General features: G+C 48.5%; 1 protein-coding gene across 2 annotated transcripts in view; it reads left to right on the plus strand.

The window, feature by feature from the left end:
* The window catches only part of INSC (INSC spindle orientation adaptor protein), a 122,071-nt gene that overhangs the window by 80,243 nt on the left and 20,646 nt on the right, over positions 1–21,182 (plus strand). For both annotated transcript variants that reach the window (XM_045825579.1, XM_045825581.1), the window contains 2 exons: positions 3,235–3,360; positions 18,347–18,518. In XM_045825579.1, the coding sequence (XP_045681535.1) occupies positions 3,235–3,360; positions 18,347–18,518 (298 nt within the window). The remainder of the gene's footprint in view (positions 1–3,234; positions 3,361–18,346; positions 18,519–21,182) is intronic.

Below are 21,182 nucleotides of genomic sequence, written 5' to 3' on the forward strand. Positions count from 1 at the left end.
TCTTTGGGGCCCAGTGTGACCTGTCTTTGTGTCTTACATCCATCTGAACTGCCTCCAGGAGGTGATTTGACAGCTTGTCTGAGGTCCATCATCTCAGCTTCCTGGGCTCCTCTGCAAGCCAAGGGGCAAACCCAGTCCTCCTTAGGGTGGTGAGAGCAAAACCCCCTCCCTTTCTGACTACAAAGCATAGAGAATTCCCCTGTGCTCTGTCAAAATTACCCTCGAACCCTGCTCCTCTGTGATTCTTCCCACCACTAGTCTACACCGCCCCCCATCACAGCTTTGATAGCTTATCTCCAGTCTGTCTGAATAATGCATATCATATACAGCTGGGCTCTGAGCCCGGAGCTTTCTATAAAATTAAATAAGCTCCAGCCAACAGCACGATTCTGCTAGCTCAGGCGATTCCCGGCTCTACGCTAAGATGAGTGCTGCTCGTGGGTCCTCGATAGGGACTTCAGGGTGGTCCATGCCACGAATCCATCTCACTTTCTCACTGTCTCATCCTCCTCACTGCCCACGTATTCCAATGCTTGAGACACCTTTCATGAGGGTATGAGACCCTCTTCCAACTGGGGAGCCTTCCAGAGCCTGGCCATTACCCAGCTGTCCAGAGCTAGCTGCTGGGCCCTTGCATATAAGTGCACTCAGTTATTCCCCAAAAGGCTCCATCATGTGGCTATCATGACCCCATTTTGGGGACAAAGTTAAGCAGTAGCAGAACCGGGATTTGAAGCAGAATCTCCTCAGTTTGGGTTCAAAATTCCCCCCCTTCCTGTCCCGGGAACTAAAAATGCTAAGAAGGCCATTTTTTCACAGGCTGGGGAAGGGATGTGATGAGATTCCAATGCAAATGGGTACAGAGGCTTAAATATAGTTCTGCTGGGCTCAGTGCTTCCTGAGCCAGAGGAAGGCTGCCCCATCGATCCTGGCTTTCAGCCTGCATCCTTGGCACCGCTTCTTCATTGGCTGTTACAGATGTAAATTATCTGTGTCTATATCTTTATCTATCTATCTGTCTATCTATAATTTACCTACAATATCATCTATCTCTATGTATCATGTACATATAAAATATTTGTATAATATAGATGATTAAATATAAGTACAGACATATATAGGTACACATACTATGTAAACACACATATATGAATATTTATATCTGGAGGGAGGTCACTAATGACCAGCAGCTGGGTGTTTCTTTTCTTCTCACTTTGAGGAGTAATTTGATTTTACTCCAGTGGCTCTCTGAGTAAGGTCTTTATGTGGAACCCTCATTACATGTCCCAGGAATGGTGGCAAAACAGGAAGGCAGGGATGAAGACTTGTGGAGCAAGGAAATCACAGAGGAGGATGTCTTGTCCCAGACCAGGGCAGATTTTTATTGGGCAGATTGTGTGCATCTAAAATTGGAGTGCCTCCTTCTGACCTTTCTACAATCCCCCCCAGATTATGTCAGGAGTGCTTGCTCTGTGTCCCTTTAACCCTGTCCCCTCCCACCCCAATTCACTACATCTTTACCCAAATTTCTTCCTGCTTTAAAAGTTACCCACCTTCCCATGACCCATTGTCCGTCAGACATGAATGAGTTCAGTGCGGGTGGGGACCAAGGCCGCTGTGCTCAGTGCCCAGTACAGTGTCTGGCACGTAACAAACCATGAATATTTTGGGGTTTCTGAATGAATTCACCAGTCCCGATATGCCCCTTCCCTACCAAATGAACTACCTCAAAAGGAAGTAGGAACATAAAAAAAGTTAAGGATCGCTCTTAGCTAATTATAAAATGTCAGAAATTGTGAACGCCCCCGGAGTTAGACACTGTCATCTTGGTCCCTGCAGTGGGAAGCCATAAGCTCTGAGGATGAAAAGGGCCCCTGAGCCTGTCTTTGTGGGGTGCCGGGCAAGGAATGACACGGGATGACTCATTCCAATGAGTCTGTGTGGGCAGTCTCTGAAGTTCAAGGTGCTTTCGTGAGCAGCTCTCACAAAAGGAAAAGTACAAGTTCGGCTTCAAGAGTCGGGCTGATCAGCCCTAAAGGTTGTTGCTTTTTTCCTTTTGCAAATGGGAGTGAAGGAGGTAAAACAGGGATAATGTGGATTGGGGGCGCATTATATCACCCATCTGGATTTCAGTTTTTTCCATTACAGGATGGGAATAAAGTACAGTACTGATATAAGTAGAACTCCTTTTCTACTCGGGCGGTTAGGAGGATCTGAGAAGTAATGGGTGCTTGCTGGCAGAGCAAGGACAAGCACGGGGCATCTAGGCTTCGGGTCCCTTCACCTGCTTCAGACTTATTTCTGGAGCCTATTTCAGGTGACTGGAGGCTTGCTCCATAGGGGGCTGCTGGGAGGGAGTCACCAGTTGTGTACTGCATGGGGCTGAACCTGGCCCTGGCACCCAAGCCTGCCTTGGCCCTGGCGCTTCAGCCCCTGAGCCTCTGGGGACTCCCACCTCAGCTTAGACTGTCAAGGGTGACATTAATTCTGGAGCTAGCATTTAACTGCAGCATGCATGTGCACATGGGATTATGTGTGTGTGTGTGTGTGTGTGTGTGAATGTGTGTGTGTAGGGAGGAAAAACTCTTTTATCTACTACCTTCCCAGGCTCTCTGGCTGCAAACTGGACTGACAAAAGACAGATTAACAAGAGAAAAACAAACAGAAGTTTATTAGCATGGACGTGTGGGAAGACTCAGACATGAGTAATTCAGAGTTGATTAGAACCTCAGCTTGTATGGAAGCTTAGCAAAGGAATAATACATTTTTGTAGAAGTCACAAGACAAAGAAAAAGGACCTTGAGTCTCTGGGGCAGCAAACTGTAGGAAGACAAATCTATGGGAAACGAATAGGAGCTAAAGGCTGGCGGTGAAGTTTGTCGTGTAGTTTCCTGTGATGCCATCTCCATCCAGGCTGACAAGGGTCTAAGTTTGTTTCTGGTGATTAACTTTGTCCTTCCTTGTAGACAGGAGAGGGGGATAACTTTGTACATTTATGTTCTGCTTTCAGGCAAACAGGAGGATGGCAGGGATCTTCTCTTCCATCTGCTTCTTCCCAGTTGCCTTCAGTTCAGCATCATTCTTAGGTTCAAGTAGCATATTTCAGTGTGCCATATTCTGCCACCCTACAGACTCGAAAGTGCATCTGCTGAGTGAGGGGTGCCAATTATTTTTGAGTTGGCCTTAGGAGAGGTCTCACAGTGAGGTCATGTGACATTTTCTTTTTCTTGGCAGGAGGGTGGGGTCGTTGCACTCTTCAAGGTCTGCAGGCAGGACAGTTTCCGGTGTTTGTACCCCCAGGCACTCCGCACACTGGCCTCCATCTGCTGCGTAGAAGAGGGTGTCCACCAGCTGGAGAAGGTAAGCAGGCACCTGGCTGGGGGCGGGGCTGAGGCCCCTGAGCCAGGTGTGTAGATGGCAGAAAAGACCTGTTAGTGGTCATTCGGGCATCTTCACGGAGCAAGTCACCTGAGTCCCTCCTTTTCTGAGGCATCATCCAGATGTGGCTGCTGGGGTCTTGACTGTGGGAGCTGATGAAGTTGTGGAGGGAATAGGGACTGAGGAGGATACAAAGGGGCACTCAGCTCTTCCTGGGTGGAGTGGGCAACAGCATCCAGTGGGTGGAACAGAACTGGAGGCAGGAAGTCGAATGGGAAGTGATGTCCAGGTTCAGAGTGGTTGATTCTTCTTCACTCATGACAGGACTCCAGCAGAAAAAGGAGGATCCAGCTCCTCAGGGAACAGAATGGGCAAGAGCAGGGTGGGCACTGGGTGCCTTGGCAAGCAGGTTGTCTCCACCAAGACTAGAGAGTAGACAGCTTAGGTAAGAGAAAGTGAAGCTGAAGTCCAAACACATGCTGGGTCAACATGGCACAGGGTTGAGCGGGTTTAGGGTGAAGGTTGTGATTTGATTGGTCCAGGTGCCTCAGCTCCAGACCAACCTAAGGCATTGGAATCAATTCCAGCCATGGCACTCAGTTAGTAGGGCTGAGGCTGCATCTCCACTAGGACCCAAGTGGGTCTGAGCCTGAGGTGGGTTCTCAGGGACTGTAGCCAGAAGGATTGGGGAGACTAGGGCCAACTTTTGGGGCCCGTTTCAAGGAAGATGCTAAAAATTTGCATGGGAGAGAGGTAGAAAGTCCTGGTGTGTCCTGGTGACAGTTGCGGAGCTTGCAGGGGTGGGGGTAGGTACCTCAAGTCTGTTCCTGTGACTGGTCTAAATGGGGGTGGGGCAGGCAAACTGCTCCTCTTTCTCTACATCATGTCCCACTGTCTGGTTCAGGCTGTCCAGAAACCCCTCCCTGTCCTCCAGCTTCTACATTTTTGTCTGGACTCATAGATCATTCTGCTTCTTTCCAAATGTACTCAGATTATGGGACAGGGTCACAGGACTGTGGACTCAGAGATGCTCTTAGCTGAGTGAGGATGGAGGATGGATGGGGAATTGCTCAGTTTATAGATGAGAAGGCTGTGGCTCAGGATGGGGAAGTAATTTGCCTGAGGTCACATAACAAGGTGGGGAGGAGAGAGTGCCAGCCCTCTGGACAGAGCACCCCTCCCCAGGGGGTCGGAGGCCTTTGAATGTGTGTGCTGCTTTGAGGGCCAAATGGAGCTGGGGCGATGGTGAGAGAGGCAGACGGAGTCCATGGGGAACATCCATCAAGAATCCCTAGCTTCCCAGGCTGCACACTCCTCTCTTCTGTTACAAGGTCTTACCTTGGACAGTGGAAAAGTGATAAATGGGGTTTGTGTCTCATCTGTTTTCATGTTGGCTGGCCGAATGAGAGGAGAAAATAAAAGTGACTAGACTCAATTGTCCTCCAGAAGCAGTGGATCTCTTGGCTGTAAAAGTTTGCGAAGTAGCAGGAAATTTTCAATCTGGTGAAAAAAACAGAAACAGCAGGGGTCTTTGTTTAGAGCTGAAAACCTGTATGAGGAGGCTGGAAGCTGGAGGCAGTTTTTTTTGTACTAACTTCCAGATGCTGCTCCAAAGCCAGAATGTGTCTTCACCAGGCCAGATAGGCCGCCTGGCTTGGGAGTCAGACCCCGCTCTGAAGAGCAAGAGGTGAAACTGAGTCCCAGTCTGCTTAAGTGACTTGCCTAAAATCACATAGTCAGTTTTGGGGACTTGGGGCCTGGTCAGCCAAAGTCTAATGCCTCGCTGGTTCGATATTCTCAGAGCATTGAAAAAGTCTCTGTAACAAAACTCTGGACCACTTTGAGGCTCCTGGCCAATGTCCTAACCCCCCATTCCACCCGCAATTGGCACAAGAGAAGGTATCCCTATCTGGGCATTTCCCTCTCCAGGGCAGATTTCTTTCCATACACAGGCAACTCTCATTCCCACCAGGCCTGGCAGAGGGAACTTTTCATTTCAGGAGTGTCTGGAAGTGAGAGTTGCCTGAGAAGAGCCCCCATGTGGTCAGAAACAGCAACTGCACTGTACAGCACCTGTGGAGCTGAAGTGACTCCACAAGCATTCTCCTTTCACTTGATGTTTTCCTCAGCGTGCAAACATCCCCATGGCACCAGTGAAGAAACCAAGGCCTGGAGGGGTTCAACGACTTGTTGCACAAAATTGCACAGCTTGTAATTCGTTCTTTCAGCAAATATTTATTGAGTATCTGCTTTTTGCCAGGCACTGTTTTAGGCGCTGGGAGTATAGCAGCGAACAAAGCAGACAAAACCCCTTGTCCTCAAAGAACTTACATCCTAGTGCAGGGCGTGGCAACTGATGGATGTGGGCCAAAGTCAGCCTGCTGCCTTTTCTGGAACATATGAGCCATCAGCTGAGAATATCTATATTTTCATCTTTACATGGTTTAAAAAAATCAGGGAAGCAGGGTTTTATGTCACATGAAAATTATGTGAAATTCAAATTTTAGAGCCATCAAGTTTTACTGGAACACAGCCGTGACCTGTTCTCTGGGTGCTGTCTCTGTCGGTGTTCACACCGCCACAGAACGAGTAATCGCAACAGGCCATGTGGCCGGCAAGGATAAAAAAAAAACAAAAACAAAAAACACAAAACACTGCTGTCTGGCCCTGGATAGGGAATGTTTGTTGTGCTCTGTTTCATCAGGTAATAAGGGTATCACAGTAATGAAAAGACAATAGCCAACCTACATGGCATGCTTGCTTTGGGCAAGCACTTGGCTGGGCCCCTCCTTCCACTGTGTCATGTAATTGTTGATCCGTTGGTGCTGTTAGAGGAAGGAGACTCAGACAACTAAGCAACTTGCTGAAGAACACACAGCTGATAATAGCCAAGCAGTAATTGAATTCCAGCTCTGCTGAGCCAGAGCCATCCTGGGCCGTGACCCACTATGTGGGCAGGACTCAGATCCAATGCTGTGAAGCCAATGTCCATGCTCTTCCCCCTGCATCATGCTGCTTCCCAACACTGTGAAGTTCTAGAGACACCCGGGGAGAGCCTGGGTTTCCCCTGCCCTCTGCCTCTGTCCCTGCCCAGGGCCCTGCCAATACCTGTCCCCCTCTGGGACCTGGTCGGCGAGTGCTGGCCTCAGAGATTCCAGTGAGGGTGGCTATTGTCAGTGCTTAGGGTGAAAGGTAAAGTCCAGGGACAGGCTGGATGGTAGAGACCACAGCAGGACAGGGGGGTGAAGGCAGGGTGGGGGTCAAGGTGCCCAGGGGCTCTTGCCAGGCCCCCACCCACCAGGCAGTTTGTGCCCTAATGAGCTCCTTTCAGAGTTCCAGCCTTCCTGTGATTTACTGGCCTGGCCTCCTCAATGAAGCTCAATTAATTAATTGGCAGTGAGAAATTGTGCTGAATTTGGTGAAATTCATCTCTGTCGTACAGCTCACCGCTCACCACCCCCCAAACTTAAAGAGGTTCATTAAATCATGCACAGACGTTGGCAGCAGTGATGTGGGTCTAGTCAGGTCACCAGACACCCCATTCATCCCCAGGCCTGCTGCACGGTGTCTGAGCTCGCAGGGCTTGGGGCATTCGGGTAGTCATAGATTCTGTTATTCCATGCATTCACATCAAGTCACTTAGTTGTCTGCTTCTTCATTCCCTGCATCATCTGGCCAGTCACTTCCAACTCCCTCACTGACTTGCTCACTCACTCACTCACCCAGTCCCCATCTAATCACACTACTAATTCATTCTTTCATTGCACTTTTGCTATGAAGCAGCCCATGCAGTAGGGAAACCAAGGCCCCTAGGACCCGGCTACTGAAATTGCAGAGACTCTGGGCAGGAAGGAATGGGTGCAAGGGGGGTGGTTGGGAGGCTCTGATGTTCCAGTGCCTGCTCCCTGTAGGGTTGCAGATGGGCAGAAATATGTAATATTTAAAAAACAAAGTTAACTAGTTTTTCTTACCCTTTTGCTTACTTGATTCTCACAATCATTTTCAAGGAAGGCAGGGAGAGATGGTCATGCCCAACAGAAGGGGACGTTGAAGCTGGAAGGCACAGGAACACTGGGCGAGGCAGAGCCTGGGATGGGAACTGCATGCTTTTGCTCCCAGCCAGACGTACAGTTTGCTACAACTCCCTGTTCCCAGCTGAAAGAGGGATAGTATGCAGACCCAGGGCAAGACAACTACTTCATCCTGACTGAGTCAGTTCTAACATGTAAGTGAGGCTGGGTAGGGAGACAGGAGCTCTGAATGCCAGGCAAGAAACACTGGCAGCCCCTTCTTTACCTAGGAGTGAAGGGAGAAAAAGAATGCTTCTGAATGGAGATCCCAGATGATTCCACATCTCTCTTTGGGCCTTAACTCATGTAGGCTTATCACTTCTTCCACCCCTCACACCCCGTGGCACAGGCTTTCAGCTGCCCCAGGGAATGGGCTAGAACTGGGCAGAGAACCCCAGGGTGCCAGGTCAGCTGTCTGTGCTGTGACTGGCCATCAGGAAGATTGGAGTGGGGACTGCCACTGTCACCTTCCCCAGCCTGCAAATGGGCTTCCCTACTGCCTAGTCCATCTTTCCTGTTTGGGGCAGGGGGTGATGGGAGGACTTGAAGAAGGCCAGGATGTGAAGAAGTGAGAACAAAATTAGGCACACTGCCCCATCTTCCCCTCCTTCCCTGCCTGTAATGCAACCATTCATGCTGAGATTACCAGTTAGAATTGTCCAGACTGAAGGAAGGTCCAGCTGTCTCAAGAGCTGCAGCTCAAGTGCAAGGTGCAACCTGAGTCTGGAGACGGCATGGGGCTGCCTGGCGGCCTGAGTCCTTAGTGTAGCAGTAGGTGAAGGCTCTTTGGCGGTCCCCATGCACTGTACAACAGCGGCCTCTGGTGGTCAGAAGTGGCAGTGGCAGCCCTGCCAGGGTGCTTGGGGGCTGTTTGCTCCTGGAACTTGGTCAGGAACCAAGGGCCGGGCCAGTGTGTTTGGTGTGTGTCCTGTGTATTGGCAGGAAGAGTTACAAATGCAAGACAGCAGCATATTCTTCTTACTGGGCCAGGCTCTTCCAGGAGGATGTGGATACATCTTGCTATGTAATAGGTCTCCGACTTGGCTTCCACCAGCAAGTCTGTCCTATGCCTTGTTGGAGCACAACCCTTAGCCCAAGTCCCCCACTTCTCTCTGGGGAAACTCCAGACCCCTCAGCCACTGAAGGACCCCTAAGAGCAAGCTTCCCCCAGCACACTGCCCCTTTGGTAAGCAGGACTGCATGCCATGCCAAACTTCACCCCTTAGTCACTATGCTTTGACCTTGCACCTTTCCAAAGCCCAGAGGAGACATGAGATCTCGTCATATGTAAGTGGCATGATAAACCCTGACTGGGAGGGGAGAGGGCAACGAGACAGAGGAAGAAACCTAGGGAGAAATGGGGGTGGGGGAAGACAGGAGGACACACACAGGTAATGAACACACACCCCCATTCTCCTTGGGCTGCATCAAAACACAAAGAAGTGGTTTGCAGCGTCATGATAGCTGGACATACCGCACCCTGACTGTGACCTGCTTGGGTGTGTAGTAGTTTCTTGTGATGATGTTCATTTCCTTTTCCTGATGAGTGATGATTTTTGAGCATTTTCCCACATTCTTATTAACTATTTGATTATTGTCTTCTGTGAAGTGTTGGTCTGAGACTTTTGCCCACTTTAAAAAATTGAGTTGTTTGTCTTTTTTTTTATTGAATTATAAACTTAAAAAATATTCTACGTATGAGTCCTTTGTCAGATATATGTATTGAGGATATATATTTTCAGCCAGCGGTTTGCTTTTTCATTCTCTTAATGGTGTCTTCTGATGAATAGAAATTCTTAACTTTCAAGAAGTCCAATTTATTGATATTTTCTTTTGTAGTTAGTGCTTCTTGTGTACATTTAAGACCTGTTTGTTTTTACTGACTCATAGATACGGGGAACAGACTGGCGGTTGCCAGAGGGGAGGGACATTGGGGGTGGTGGGTATAAAAGGGGAAGGGATTAAGACTCATAAATTAGTAGTTACGAAGTAGATACAGAGATGTACAGCACAGCACAGGGAATGTGGACAATAATATTGTAATAACTGTGTGTGGTGCCAGGTGCAGGTGGGTGTGAGGCTCATTGGAGGGACCACTCTGTAAAGTACACGGTTGTCTAATCCCTGGGCTGCACACCTGACACTAATATGAAATAATAGTAAATGTGAACTGTAATTGAAAATAAAATATATAAAAAGTACTGCTTGTTTTTTCCAAAATCATGAAGATAGCCTCCTATTTTTTTCTCCGAGGAGGTTTATTTTTTTACCTTTTACATTTAAGTATATGATCTATTTAAATTAAAACTTTTTTCAATGGTGTTCCAGGTTGAGTGTTTTCCAAATGATATGCAGTTGAACCAGCACCATTTATCAAAAGGACCACGTTTTCGCCACTGAATTTCAGTGGTGGCTTTGTTCTAAGTACAGTGATGACGTGTGTGTGTCTGTCTTTGGATGTTTTCTGTTCCGTCAGTGTTTTTGGCCATTTTTGGGGGAGCCCAGTATGGCAGTGTTTGAGTTCCCGAATAACTAAATAAAAAAATAATAACATTTGGGATTTAGTAATATAAATCCTACAACTTTGTTCTTTTCTAAGATTCTCTTGGTAATTCCAAAAATTTTTGCACTTCTGTGTGTATTTTAGAATAAGTTTGTTCATGTCACAAAAGCACCCACTGAGATTGTGATTGTGATTTCTTTAACTGTACAAGGACATTTTGGGACAGTTGACATCTTAAACAGTGAGGCTGTTCTGATCAGTAAGTAGATGCAGCAAACCTCCCTCCTTACACAGACCGCCTGTGATTTCTCTCGGCGACATTTTGAGTTTTTAGTGTTGCCATCTTATGCATCTGTTTTAGACTTATTTCTAGGTATGTTTTTATGCTAATGGAGGCACTATTTTTGAATTTCTATTTATTTATTTTTTAAAAGATTTTACTTATTTTCAGAGAGAGGGTAAGGGAGGGAGAAAAAGAGGGAGAGAAAAATCAGTTGGTTGGCTCTTGCACGCCCCCAACTAGGAGCCTGGCCTGCAACCCAGGCATGTGCTCTGACTAGGAATCAAACTGTCAGCCCTTCAGCTTGCAGGCTGGCACTCAATCCACTGAGCCATACCAGCCAGGCTAAAGTTTTATTTTCTAATTGTGGCTAATTACAGAAAGTACAATTTTGAATATTATATCTGATTACTGTGGTAATTAATTTTAATGGTACTTTTGGATTTTATACAGATTTGGATTATATACAGAGGTACACAATTTGAGATCTGTAAACTATTACAGTTTGCTTCCTCTTCCAATCATTATCCCTTTTTACTTTATTTCTTTGTCACATGGCCTCGGCTAGGGCCACCATAAAATGTCGACTAGGAATGGTGAAAGTTGGTATCTCTGTCTTGTTACTGATTTCAGAGGGAATGATTTTAATATTGGATTCCCTCTTTCATGTTGGAGTGTGACATCACTATCATTTTAAGAATTGGAAAACCAAGGCTCAGAGAATGTAAATATCTCGCTCATGTCACCAGGTCAGCAAGTAGCGCAGCTGCGTTGTGAACCCACCCAGGCTTTTCTCCTAAGACGGTGGAACTTCCACTGTCCCGCAGGCTCCTCCAGGAGGATGGTGTTCAATCCGGGGTCACCACTGGCGTCACTTAAGGAATTTTTAAAACACTCTGCCAAGACTCCACCTCACACCAATTACATCAGAACTTCTCATGGAGAAGCCTGGGCATTAGTATTTGAAAACTGCCCTAGATGATTCTAATCATCTGAGAATGAGGTGAAGAGCCAGTGACCTCGAGAACTTGTGGTACAATTCAGATCCCAGCTGTACCCAGTGGTGCTTTGCTGAAAACTCGATATTTTCACATGAGCACATGCCTAATAATTATGCCTAATAGTAACAATTCTAGCCCCGAGGGAAATGAACGAATTCTTAGGGACCTTTCGGTGCCTCCTCACAAACTCCAGTCCTCTCGCCCCGCCCCCAAACACCCTCAGGGCACCTGTTTGACAGTCTGCTATGAGGGAGATTATGTATAAGAGAAACCATCTGCTTGACAGGGAAATTATTTTCTCTTTATATTATGAAGTGATTTAATTCTTGATTTCTTTCCACCTTAAAGACTCGGCTCTGTCTACCTCGCTGACTTGTTTGCCAAGCAGGTTATATCATCTCTTTCATCCACTGTTCCATTCCCTATTGCTTGTTAATATTTGTATTTATCCATTTTGGCAGTTAACTTTTAATCAAAGATTCTTGTTTGAAATAGCAAAAAAAAAAAAGGCTGAGAGGGGTCTGGGATACATTAGTTTGGGAGGAGGCTAGAAGGCTTGTTTTACTTTCTGTAGCTTTTACTGAGCTGTTAGCTCTACCACCACTCCTTAGAAGGAACACCTCATTTCATAAAGCGAGCATTAACCCCTTGCACAGCTCACAGGCTCCATCCTGAACCTCGTTCTGGTCCAGCTTCCATCCATGTTCAGATCCTGCTTCTGGCCCTCGGGCTCCTTTACTCTCCTTTACTCTCCACAGAGCCTTGCTCTGCCCCTTGGCTGACTCTTGTGTTTGCTCCCTTGAGTGTGACCCTTGGTTCCCTCTCTGACTGTGATTGAATTTCCCCTCTGGCTCTCCCCTGGGCAAACGGATCCATCCTGCCTGGACCCAGGAGCAGGATTCCAGCTGCTTTGTGCTTCCCAATCTTGTCTGTTTTCCGTTTTCATGCAGAATGTAGGTGTCTGAGTGGACGGAAAGAAGGAGGACATTTCGGGGATCTGTAGGTCATGCTCCCTCCCCTGTGTTTGCATGATTCTGTTTAACTGTTACAACTCAGTGGCCAATTCCTCTGCCTTTCTCTACAAACTAAACGTGTAAAAAGGAACTGGGAATTAGCAGACCAGCACCAGTGATATATGCTGGGCCTTTGTAGACCAGCCTGTGCCCCTTAGATATCCCCATAGAAGCTACCATGGGTGCCTTTCTAGTAATCAGCCGGAACACATCGCTCACAGATCTTGGCAGTGTGTACTATATATTTGGGGTTTTTCTGTCCCTTCTCCCACTGCTCAGGGAGAACCTCAGTGTTTCCCAGCCCTGGACACCCTCTGTGTCCATTCTCCAGGGGCAGCGGTCCTGCTGCTCAGGTGATGACCTGGCCTTGCCATCCTCACCACCACTTGTGTGCCCTCCCATGAGGGAAGCTGGGCCTAGGCTGAGGCCCATCCCGCTCCATGGAAGAGCTAATTACCTATAAGTACTTCCAGCAGCAATTTCTTTAGGATGTGAAAGCGCTTTGATTAGATTGTTCTCTTGGCATCATTAAGTTTATGCCTGCAGGTGGGAAGTGTGTGGTTTGGGGATGGAGATGATCCAGAAGTGGGACCAGTGTTTGAGGAAGCTGGCCTCAGGCTGGGCTACTCCTGGGCCCACTGCAGGAACTGAGCTGAGCAGCCCCCACCAACCTGGCCCTCTCACCAGCTTTGCCCTCCATTGCCTTCCCAAGGCCCTGCATAGGGGGCACAGGCCAGGAGAGGGGGCTGGGAGGAAGTCCTGGCCTTGGCATTAATTGCTGTGTGGCTTAGGCAAACTCTTCCCCTTTCTGGGCCTCTGTTTCTTCATCATTCAGCCTGCACTTGACCAGTTAACTGCTATGCGTCAGGCCTCAGCTAAGTGCTGGGGAACAGAAAAGATTTAGAATGGAAGCTTCCCAGAGCAGCTCAAACTTAGTGCAGGGATGAGCATGCCCACTGATAAGGATGGTCCAACACCAGTGCTGTGGTTGTGTTCAGGTCAAGGGGGGTGGGCAGCTGGGAGGACAGAGACCTTCTGTCTGGGGGAGGCAGTTGCCTGTCTCCAGAGGAGGTGGTTTCTCACCTGGGTCTGAGAGGGGAGTGAGGAGGGAAGACATGGAAGATGACCACTTCAGGGGCAAGTGCACCGGGTTTGAGGAGCCCGTGGGGAATCCAAGCAAATTGTTTTTGGAATTAGAGAGATCCAGCAGCAGGTCTGAAATGTAGACATGGACCTTAGGAAAGAAAGTCAGGGATGGAGGGCTGGGTGTGTGTGTGTGGGGGCCACCATGAGGGGGGTCATCACAGGGAGTCACTGAGGTCGTTAGGGTTTGGGTGCCATGGACTGAGATGGGGCAAAGTGGGCAGGTGGCAAAACCTGGCATAGGCATCTTAAATGGATGCAAAATGGAAATTAGTAGTTAGCTAGGGAGGAGCTGAGTCCCCAAAACTGGGGTATCAGGGAGTCTCAGGAAGGCAAGAAATCTGAGATGGAGAGAGTTCTCTGCAGGTGGAGGTGGGCCAAGTTAGACTGTGAGGCTGGGCTCTACACCAGATAAATCCCAAGTTCTTTTAAGCATGTGATGTCTCTCTCTCTCTCTCTCTCTCTCTCTCTCTCTCTCTCTCTCTTTGTTTCTCTACGTCTGTCTGTCTTTGTTTTTTCATCTCTTATTTCTTCCTGACTCATCTCTGTATCAGGGCTGAGGACAGCGCCTATCACAAGGTATGTGCTCCATTAACGTGTGTTGAACTATAAAGAGATTCGGGGATAAGGCTTTCTTTCTCTCTGTTCCCTTCTGAGGGATTGTAATTATTCATCTTCTTGGTCCTGGTCAGGAATTAAAACAGGACATACTCTGTTTTTAGAAAGTTCTAGTTCTGGGCTGCATGATCCAAGGCTGTCCCCACAGGTGAGTAAATTTTTGGGCCCCAACCAAAGCGCTGAGGCTTTTGGCCCAGGTCTCAGTCCCAGAGGAACCTGCAGAAAAGGGAGGTAGAACCAGGGCCCCTGGGCTCGAGCTGTGACTGCCAGAGACCAGATGGAATGCGGTGGGATGATGGCGCCACCTTGTGGCAGGCATTGTACATGTGTTATCTCAGTCACCTTCCAAAGTCTTCTGAGGTTGGAATTTTTATCCCCATTTTATAGATAAAGGCTCAAAGTAGGTAAAAAATAGTCCAGCTAATAAGATACAGGGACAGGATTCATATCCAGGTAGGTGCAACTGTATAGCGTGTGCATGTTCTGACACGATAGGAATTGGTTAAGGTGCCAGGGAGCCCAGAACCCAGCGCTGGGGGGCCTCTTAGGGCTAACCAACGGAAACGCTGAGATGGAGGTGGTGGCAGCTGGCTGGGAGCAGGCTAAGTGGCAGGGCAATAACATCAGAGCCAAAGGCGTGGGAGATAGACCCACACGATGATTCACCAAATAGAAAAATGCATGAAGAGGGACTTTCTAGAAGAGGAAATCCAAATGCCAAAAACCATAACCAAAACCTAAAGCAGAGCAAAACAAAAACATATGAAAAAACTCTCAGCACCATTGTAGTAAGTGGAGACATGCATATTAGAATAACAATTTTATACACCCAGCCAAATGGCAAACGTTTAAAATCTGACACAACCAAATGCTGGCAAGAATATGGAGTTAAATGAGTTAATACCTTGCTGGTGGGACTGTAAATTGCTGCAGCTGTTTTGCAAAGCGGTTTGGCAATGCCAGCAAAGTTACAGGTGTGTGGACTTGATGGGATGGTAATCCCACTCCTAGACGGGGACCGCCAGAGAAACTGGCCTGTGTGCCCCAGAAGACATTTAGAAGAATATTTATGGCAGCATTATGCATTATAGCAAAGACTGGGAAATGACTCAAATGGCCACTGACAGGAGAATGCACAAATGAATTCTCTATTCAATTGCAATTGATTTATACAATGAAACACCACACAGCGGTGACCTCAGCCACAGGCATCAGCAGGAAGGAGTTTCCCAAACATAATGCTGACTAGGGAACAATAGCAAATTTCTGTATACGGTACGATCCCATTTATGTCAAATTCAAAACCTTGTAAAACTGAACAATATGCACATGCAGGACATCTCCAAAGAAAACAAGGAAATAACAAGCACATAATTCAGGGGAGAGCCCCCCTCTCTCAGCAGAGAAAGGCAGAGGTAGGAGATCAGGAATGGTGTACAAGGGGTTTTCTGCTGTTATTTTATTCCTAAGATTAGATTTTCTAGATATCAGGTGTCCACACGTACACATAGTACAGATGTTCATTTTATTTCTTTTGAGGCCTTATGAATTTGCAATATTTATATACTGTATTTTGAAAGGATGACATAGTTCATAATTAATGAATTGCCAAAAGTGATGTGAAGCATCCAAAATAAGTTAGAGGGAAAGCGAGACAGCGGGCAGGCATGCAGACGGGACACCAGATCCTCTTCTCTGGAAAAGCTAGGGGCAGAAGAGAGATTGCAGTCCACACCAGTCCACACCAGGGTGGGGTCAGGGGCACTCTCCTGGGGCCCCGGATCTGGGGAACCCATGTTTCCAGGCTGGCTGTTTCTCCAAAGCTGCCCTTTGCTGTTGCGGCCTTTGCTCACGACACAGCCTCTGTCCATGTCGCTCTTCCTCTGCCTTTGCTCGTCCGAGGTGTCCTCCAGGCCTCTGTCAAGTTTTACTCTCTTGAATTTATTTCCTGTTTATGGAAAGACTGCCATTTGCCTGGCCTGGAGCAGCCACGAGTGAGCAAGCTGTGGCCCTCAGGCTTGCAGAGTTCCCTGGGGAGTGGGACAGACAGACAGGCAGACAGACAGGCAGACAAGGGAGCACAGAATCACATCACAGTCGGGCTTCTCCAAATTGCTGGTGCATAAGGTTCACTGCAGACCTTGCTAAAAGGCAGATTCCAGGTCTCCTCGGAGTCCAGTGGAATAGGTCTGGGTGGGGCCCAGGAATGTGCTTTGGAGAAACCCTAGGGCACACCTGGTCCGCAGGAACCCCCGTTGGAGAAACAGGGCCAGTCTGTGTGATGAATGCTCTGATGACAGCAGACATGCTTGGGTGTGAATTACAAGGAGGGCCACCTCCTCCCTCTGGGCTGTGGGTGTTAAGTCAGGGCAGCTTGCAGGAGGCTTCCCCTCCCTCACTGGAAGTCATGTCACATAATGGCTATTGCCCCACTGTCCCCTGCCCCTCCACTCCAGAGCAAGGCCTAGCACATAGTATGTGTTCAGGGAAATTGTGCCTGGTGGGTTTGCCCAGCAGCATTCTGGCTGGGGAGCTGGCCTGGCGTCCAGACCTTGGGTGGCACCAGACTCATGGCCACCATCAACTCCTTGGCATCTCTGGTGTGTTCCCATCGGCTTGTCCCTAACCATGTGTCAGGGACTTGGTTTGGGTCTGACCAGCATTCCCAAATAGGTTGGGGATGTAACTCCATCAGCGTCCAAGCTGAGATTAGAGAGACTGGATGATTGACACATTCCCCCACAGGAGACCTTGTTTTGCTACAGCCTTGGATGGTGCTGGAAGGAGAAAAGGGATGAAGGCCAGACGGACCTAAGAGGTTTCTTTTGTTGGCAGCAATAGGGCTGTTTCCTACTTCCAGGCCCAATCGAGGCCCCTCTCGGGGGGCCTGTTAGTCAGACAGCTGGCTCAAATCCAGTCCTGCCAGGGGCGGCCTGGCTGCTGTTTGTCCTCTTTCATTAAGCACATCCAGGTGAGTTTCACTGAGGACAGTTCCCTGGGCTCTTGTTCCCACATTTGTCTCTTTCGAGTCTGAGATTGCCAAAGGCTTTCAGAGCTAATGGACCTTACAGTTCCCAAGAGCCATTTAGGGGAGGCTCAGAACTCAGTGGTGGTAATTAGTCAAACAACGCAGGCCCCTGGGGATGGCAGGAGCTGAGTGACAGGAAGTCAGGGTGTCGAACCTCAGGCCTGAGGCAGGTGTGGGGAGCATTTCCCCAAAGCACCTCCTCCCTACTCTCTTACTTCTTACAGGGAAGGGCTCCTTGGTTCCTGGCTGCAGGGACCTGAGGCTGGCTGGTGTCCTGGCATTTCAGAGGGGCCACAGTAGCACTGCTGAGCTAACCTTGACGAGTTACTGTCCCTCTTTCTCCCAAAAGTCTCATCCACCGACGCTCAGTGGAGGCAGAGGGCCTGAGCTCAGGAGGCACTTCTCCAAGGGAAGCCTAATGTCCTGTTCACAACCATGGGCTTTGAGGCTGGGCCACTTGGGTTCAAATCTCAAGCTGACTACTTTTAAAGTTTGTGTTGTGGGACAAGTCAATGAATCTTTCTGTGTCTCAGTTTCTTCACTGGTAATCCAGGGATAATAATAACACTGACCTGAAAGGGTTATTTCAAGGATCAGATAGGGTACTGCCCCATGCACTGCACTTAGAGTGGTAGCTGGCACATATTAAGCATTCAATAAGCAGAAGCTATTATTATGCTGAGAGCCAGTCTGACTGGGGCAGAACTGGCAAGTGAAGTCTTTATCTGGCACTCCTGTCCCGCTGTGCCCAAGTTTGTTCCTCTTTGGCTGGGCCGAGAGATGGCCCTCCAGGGAAGCAGCCCTCTTTCTGTGGAGGAGGGTGGTGAAGGAAGGTGGGGAAGGAGAGACGTTGAGCTCAGCCTGCTGCTAACCCAAGGGAGGGAGGAGAGAGCCAACATTTGTCAAGTGTATTTTCTGGATCTGCCATCACCTGTTTCATCTTCTTAACCCTGCAACACCCTGTGGGTGGGTGGGAAGAACAGCCTTAGAAAAACTAAGTGACGAATGCCAAGTCATACCATGCACTCGAGAGGGAGCCAGGATGGAGCTCTGGGAGGTGAGAGTGCTAAGTGACTGTTTCTTCTGTGAAGAGAGGACCAGGGGTCTACCCCCTGAAGGCCTGGCTTGATGCCTGCTATCTAAGAAGCCCATGGGAGCTTGCTGATCTCTGCTGGAGCCAAAGGATAGGCCTCCAGAGTCGCTGTGGATCCAGGGCTGGGCCATGAGGGGACCTTGATTCTCTGTATCATTGCTGTGATGTGCAGTGGTGTTTTCCCAGGATACACAGGCTGTGCCCTCTCTCCCGCTGCAGGTAGACGGCGTTCTGTGCTTGGCTGACATCCTGACCGACGACAGCCACTCAGAGGCCACCCGGGCTGAGGCTGCGGCCGTGGTCGCCCAGGTCACTTCCCCACACCTGCCTTTCACCCAGCACCTCAGCAGCTTCCTGGAGAGCATGGAGGAGATCGTGACAGCTCTCGTCAGTGAGTCATGCTGGGTGGGTGGGAGCTGCTGAGTGAGGGAGCCTGACCGCAGTTGTCTTCAGGAAGGTGCAGGACGATCTCGCTGTGCTGCCCATGTCTATGGCACAGATGATTGCTGCCCCTGAAGTCCTGTCGAAGTGTCAGAGTCAGGCTTGAAATAGCTCCGCTGTCAAGTGTTCTGTTAAAACGCTTGCAGTCCTTCTGGAAGCCCCTTTATTGGGGTCAGATTGGGATTAATTGGCCTTTCAGATCAGAGACCAGGACAAGCCCCAGAGAAGAGGGGGCCTCAAATTTTGAGGTTCAGATACTTGACCAGAAAGTCTCTGATGATTGTGTTCCTGAAATCTCAGTCTGTTGTGCCCCACGGACATGAGAGCAATGACTGGGATGACAGCTTCTCAGAGAGCACCAGTTCAGCCCAAAATGCTACCAGCCACCCCACCATTGGCCTTAAGTCGTAGGGCCTGGAAAGCATTGACTCTTCTAGGTTTCTCTGTTCAGACGCATGTCCTCCTGGCAGGAGAATCATAGCCCAATATTGAGAACATCCTCCTCCTCCATCTTTCTTTGCAAAACTGCAGAAGCTAGAACTCATCTGGGTCACAATCCTCAGGAAATTTGTTTTGCAAACCACGTGCTCACATTCTTTGCTTTATAAGTGCTGGGGATGATCTGTGCTTCTACTTCTATTTTCCCCTCTGTCACTGCTTCTATCCCCCCCTCTGTCACTGTCTCCATATCTTATTGAAACTGAATGAAAATTAATTTTGTCACAAAATGTTGGGTTAGCACCAGGGCAGGGAATATCTGGAACAGCACAAATTTAGGGGCAACACAGAACATGGGCCTTGGAGTCAGAACACTCGGGTTTGGACTTTTGCCCTTTCATTCATCCATTCTGGAAAGAGCTATTGCCCAGCAGCCCTGTGCAGGCACTGCGTGAGATGCGGCCAACTCCCTGGACACATCTCATTTTAAAGCTCACTTTACAATCTTCCTCACATATAAAACAAGGGTTTGTGACCTATTTCTCTCAAGGGCCCATTTCCCTCTAGTTCTAGAATTTGAAGATGTACAATTACTTTGCACAAAGTAGGCTCTTGCCTTTATGGCTGATTCCGGTCACTGGGGCAGCGGCACCCACAGGCCCAGCAGGGAGAAATCAGTTTGCCAACAGGCACATTTATTTAAAGTCAAGAAAATGCAGAATCCAGTTATTGAATATCTCAGCTGGAAGGAACTCAAGAGATCATAAACTTTAATGCCCACTTTATAGGAGAAGAAACCCAGGCCCCGAGAGGTCAAGGGGCTTTCTCTAGGCCACAGAACAGTGTTAGGATTTACTTCTGCTGGGAATCTCACATTTAGTCAGCCACCAGAACCAGGCAGGGAACACAAATGAGTTGAGCAGTCTGGATGGAAGGAGGCAATAAGGAGATTTGAGTCCTGCATGGAACGGAAAGACATCTGCAGTGATTAAAGGGGGACAGTCACCAATAAACTCCAGTTGATTTTTGCCATGGGGGGAAGGTTTCTTTTTTAAAGGTTTTATGTATTTATTTTTAGAGAGAGAGGAAGGGAGGGAGAAAGAGAGGGAAAGAAACATCAATGTGTGGTTTCCTGTCATGCGCCCCCCTACTGGGGACCTGGCCCGCAACTCAGGCATGTGCCCTGACTGGGAATCGAACTGGCAACCCTCTGGTTCGCAGCCCATTCTCAGTCCACTGAGCCACACCAGCCAGGGCTCAAAAGGCTTATTTTTAAAGATAAGACAAAAATCCTAAGTTTTGTCAAGAATCTCCTAATTTGTAAATAATAAAAAATAATTTAAAAATCATATAAATAAAGTCTAAATAACCTCTCACTATGGCCATTTCTACTTCTTTGCCTGGGCGGGATCCCTCCCTAGAGAAGAGGAGACTCCCTATTTGCTTCACTGGGATGAAGATATATTGTGAAGTCTGACCTGAGAGCCAGCAGATGGGAGTTATCTGCTGGGCAGGGCGCCAGGGCTCTGTTCTTTGGTGGGAAATAGCCCTCCAACTTCTTGCCATTCCCTGGAAACATTTATAAATGAGTCACTGGACTCCTGAATTTAATCTTCCTAACACATCCCAGGTGACTCAGACTGTAAATGTGCACCAGATCAATGTGCACCCAAATTAAAAGGCACTTAGATGGTTGTGTTAATTGCTGTGTCGGCAGCAATGGTGACTGCGTAAGAATAAGGGTGGGTGTTCAGACCCAGGAGAGATCCTGAAGCAAAGTAGACTGCTGAGTCCTATGGTCTCACCCTGAACTCTGGATGTAGGGAGGTGGCCTGGAAGGGGTTGGTTTTCCCTCCCCTAAAACTGAACGGATAGGGCAATCATTGGAAAAGGGGAATTAATAGAGTTCTCAATTCCTTGGCTAGTCCATTGTCTCTAGCATAGGTGTTTAGATCAAGATTCTGAGTTGTGTAGTGGTCACCCGTGGGTGGTGAAGAGCAGGGACTCCCAGTGCCCTCCGGTAGAGCTGAAACCTGGATCTGCAGGAGCATCACTGGGAATGAACCAGAGGCCTGGAGACAAGAGGCATCCCGGAGGACAGAAAGAATGGGGACTTTGGAGCCAGGCAGCCCTAGATTTGATTCTAGGTTTCAACAATTGCCAACAATCCTCAAGT

The sequence above is a fragment of the Phyllostomus hastatus genome, unplaced genomic scaffold (assembly GCF_019186645.2).
Source record: "Phyllostomus hastatus isolate PE091 unplaced genomic scaffold, TTU_PhHast_1.1 phas_scaffold_585, whole genome shotgun sequence".
Lineage (NCBI taxonomy): Eukaryota > Metazoa > Chordata > Mammalia > Chiroptera > Phyllostomidae > Phyllostomus > Phyllostomus hastatus.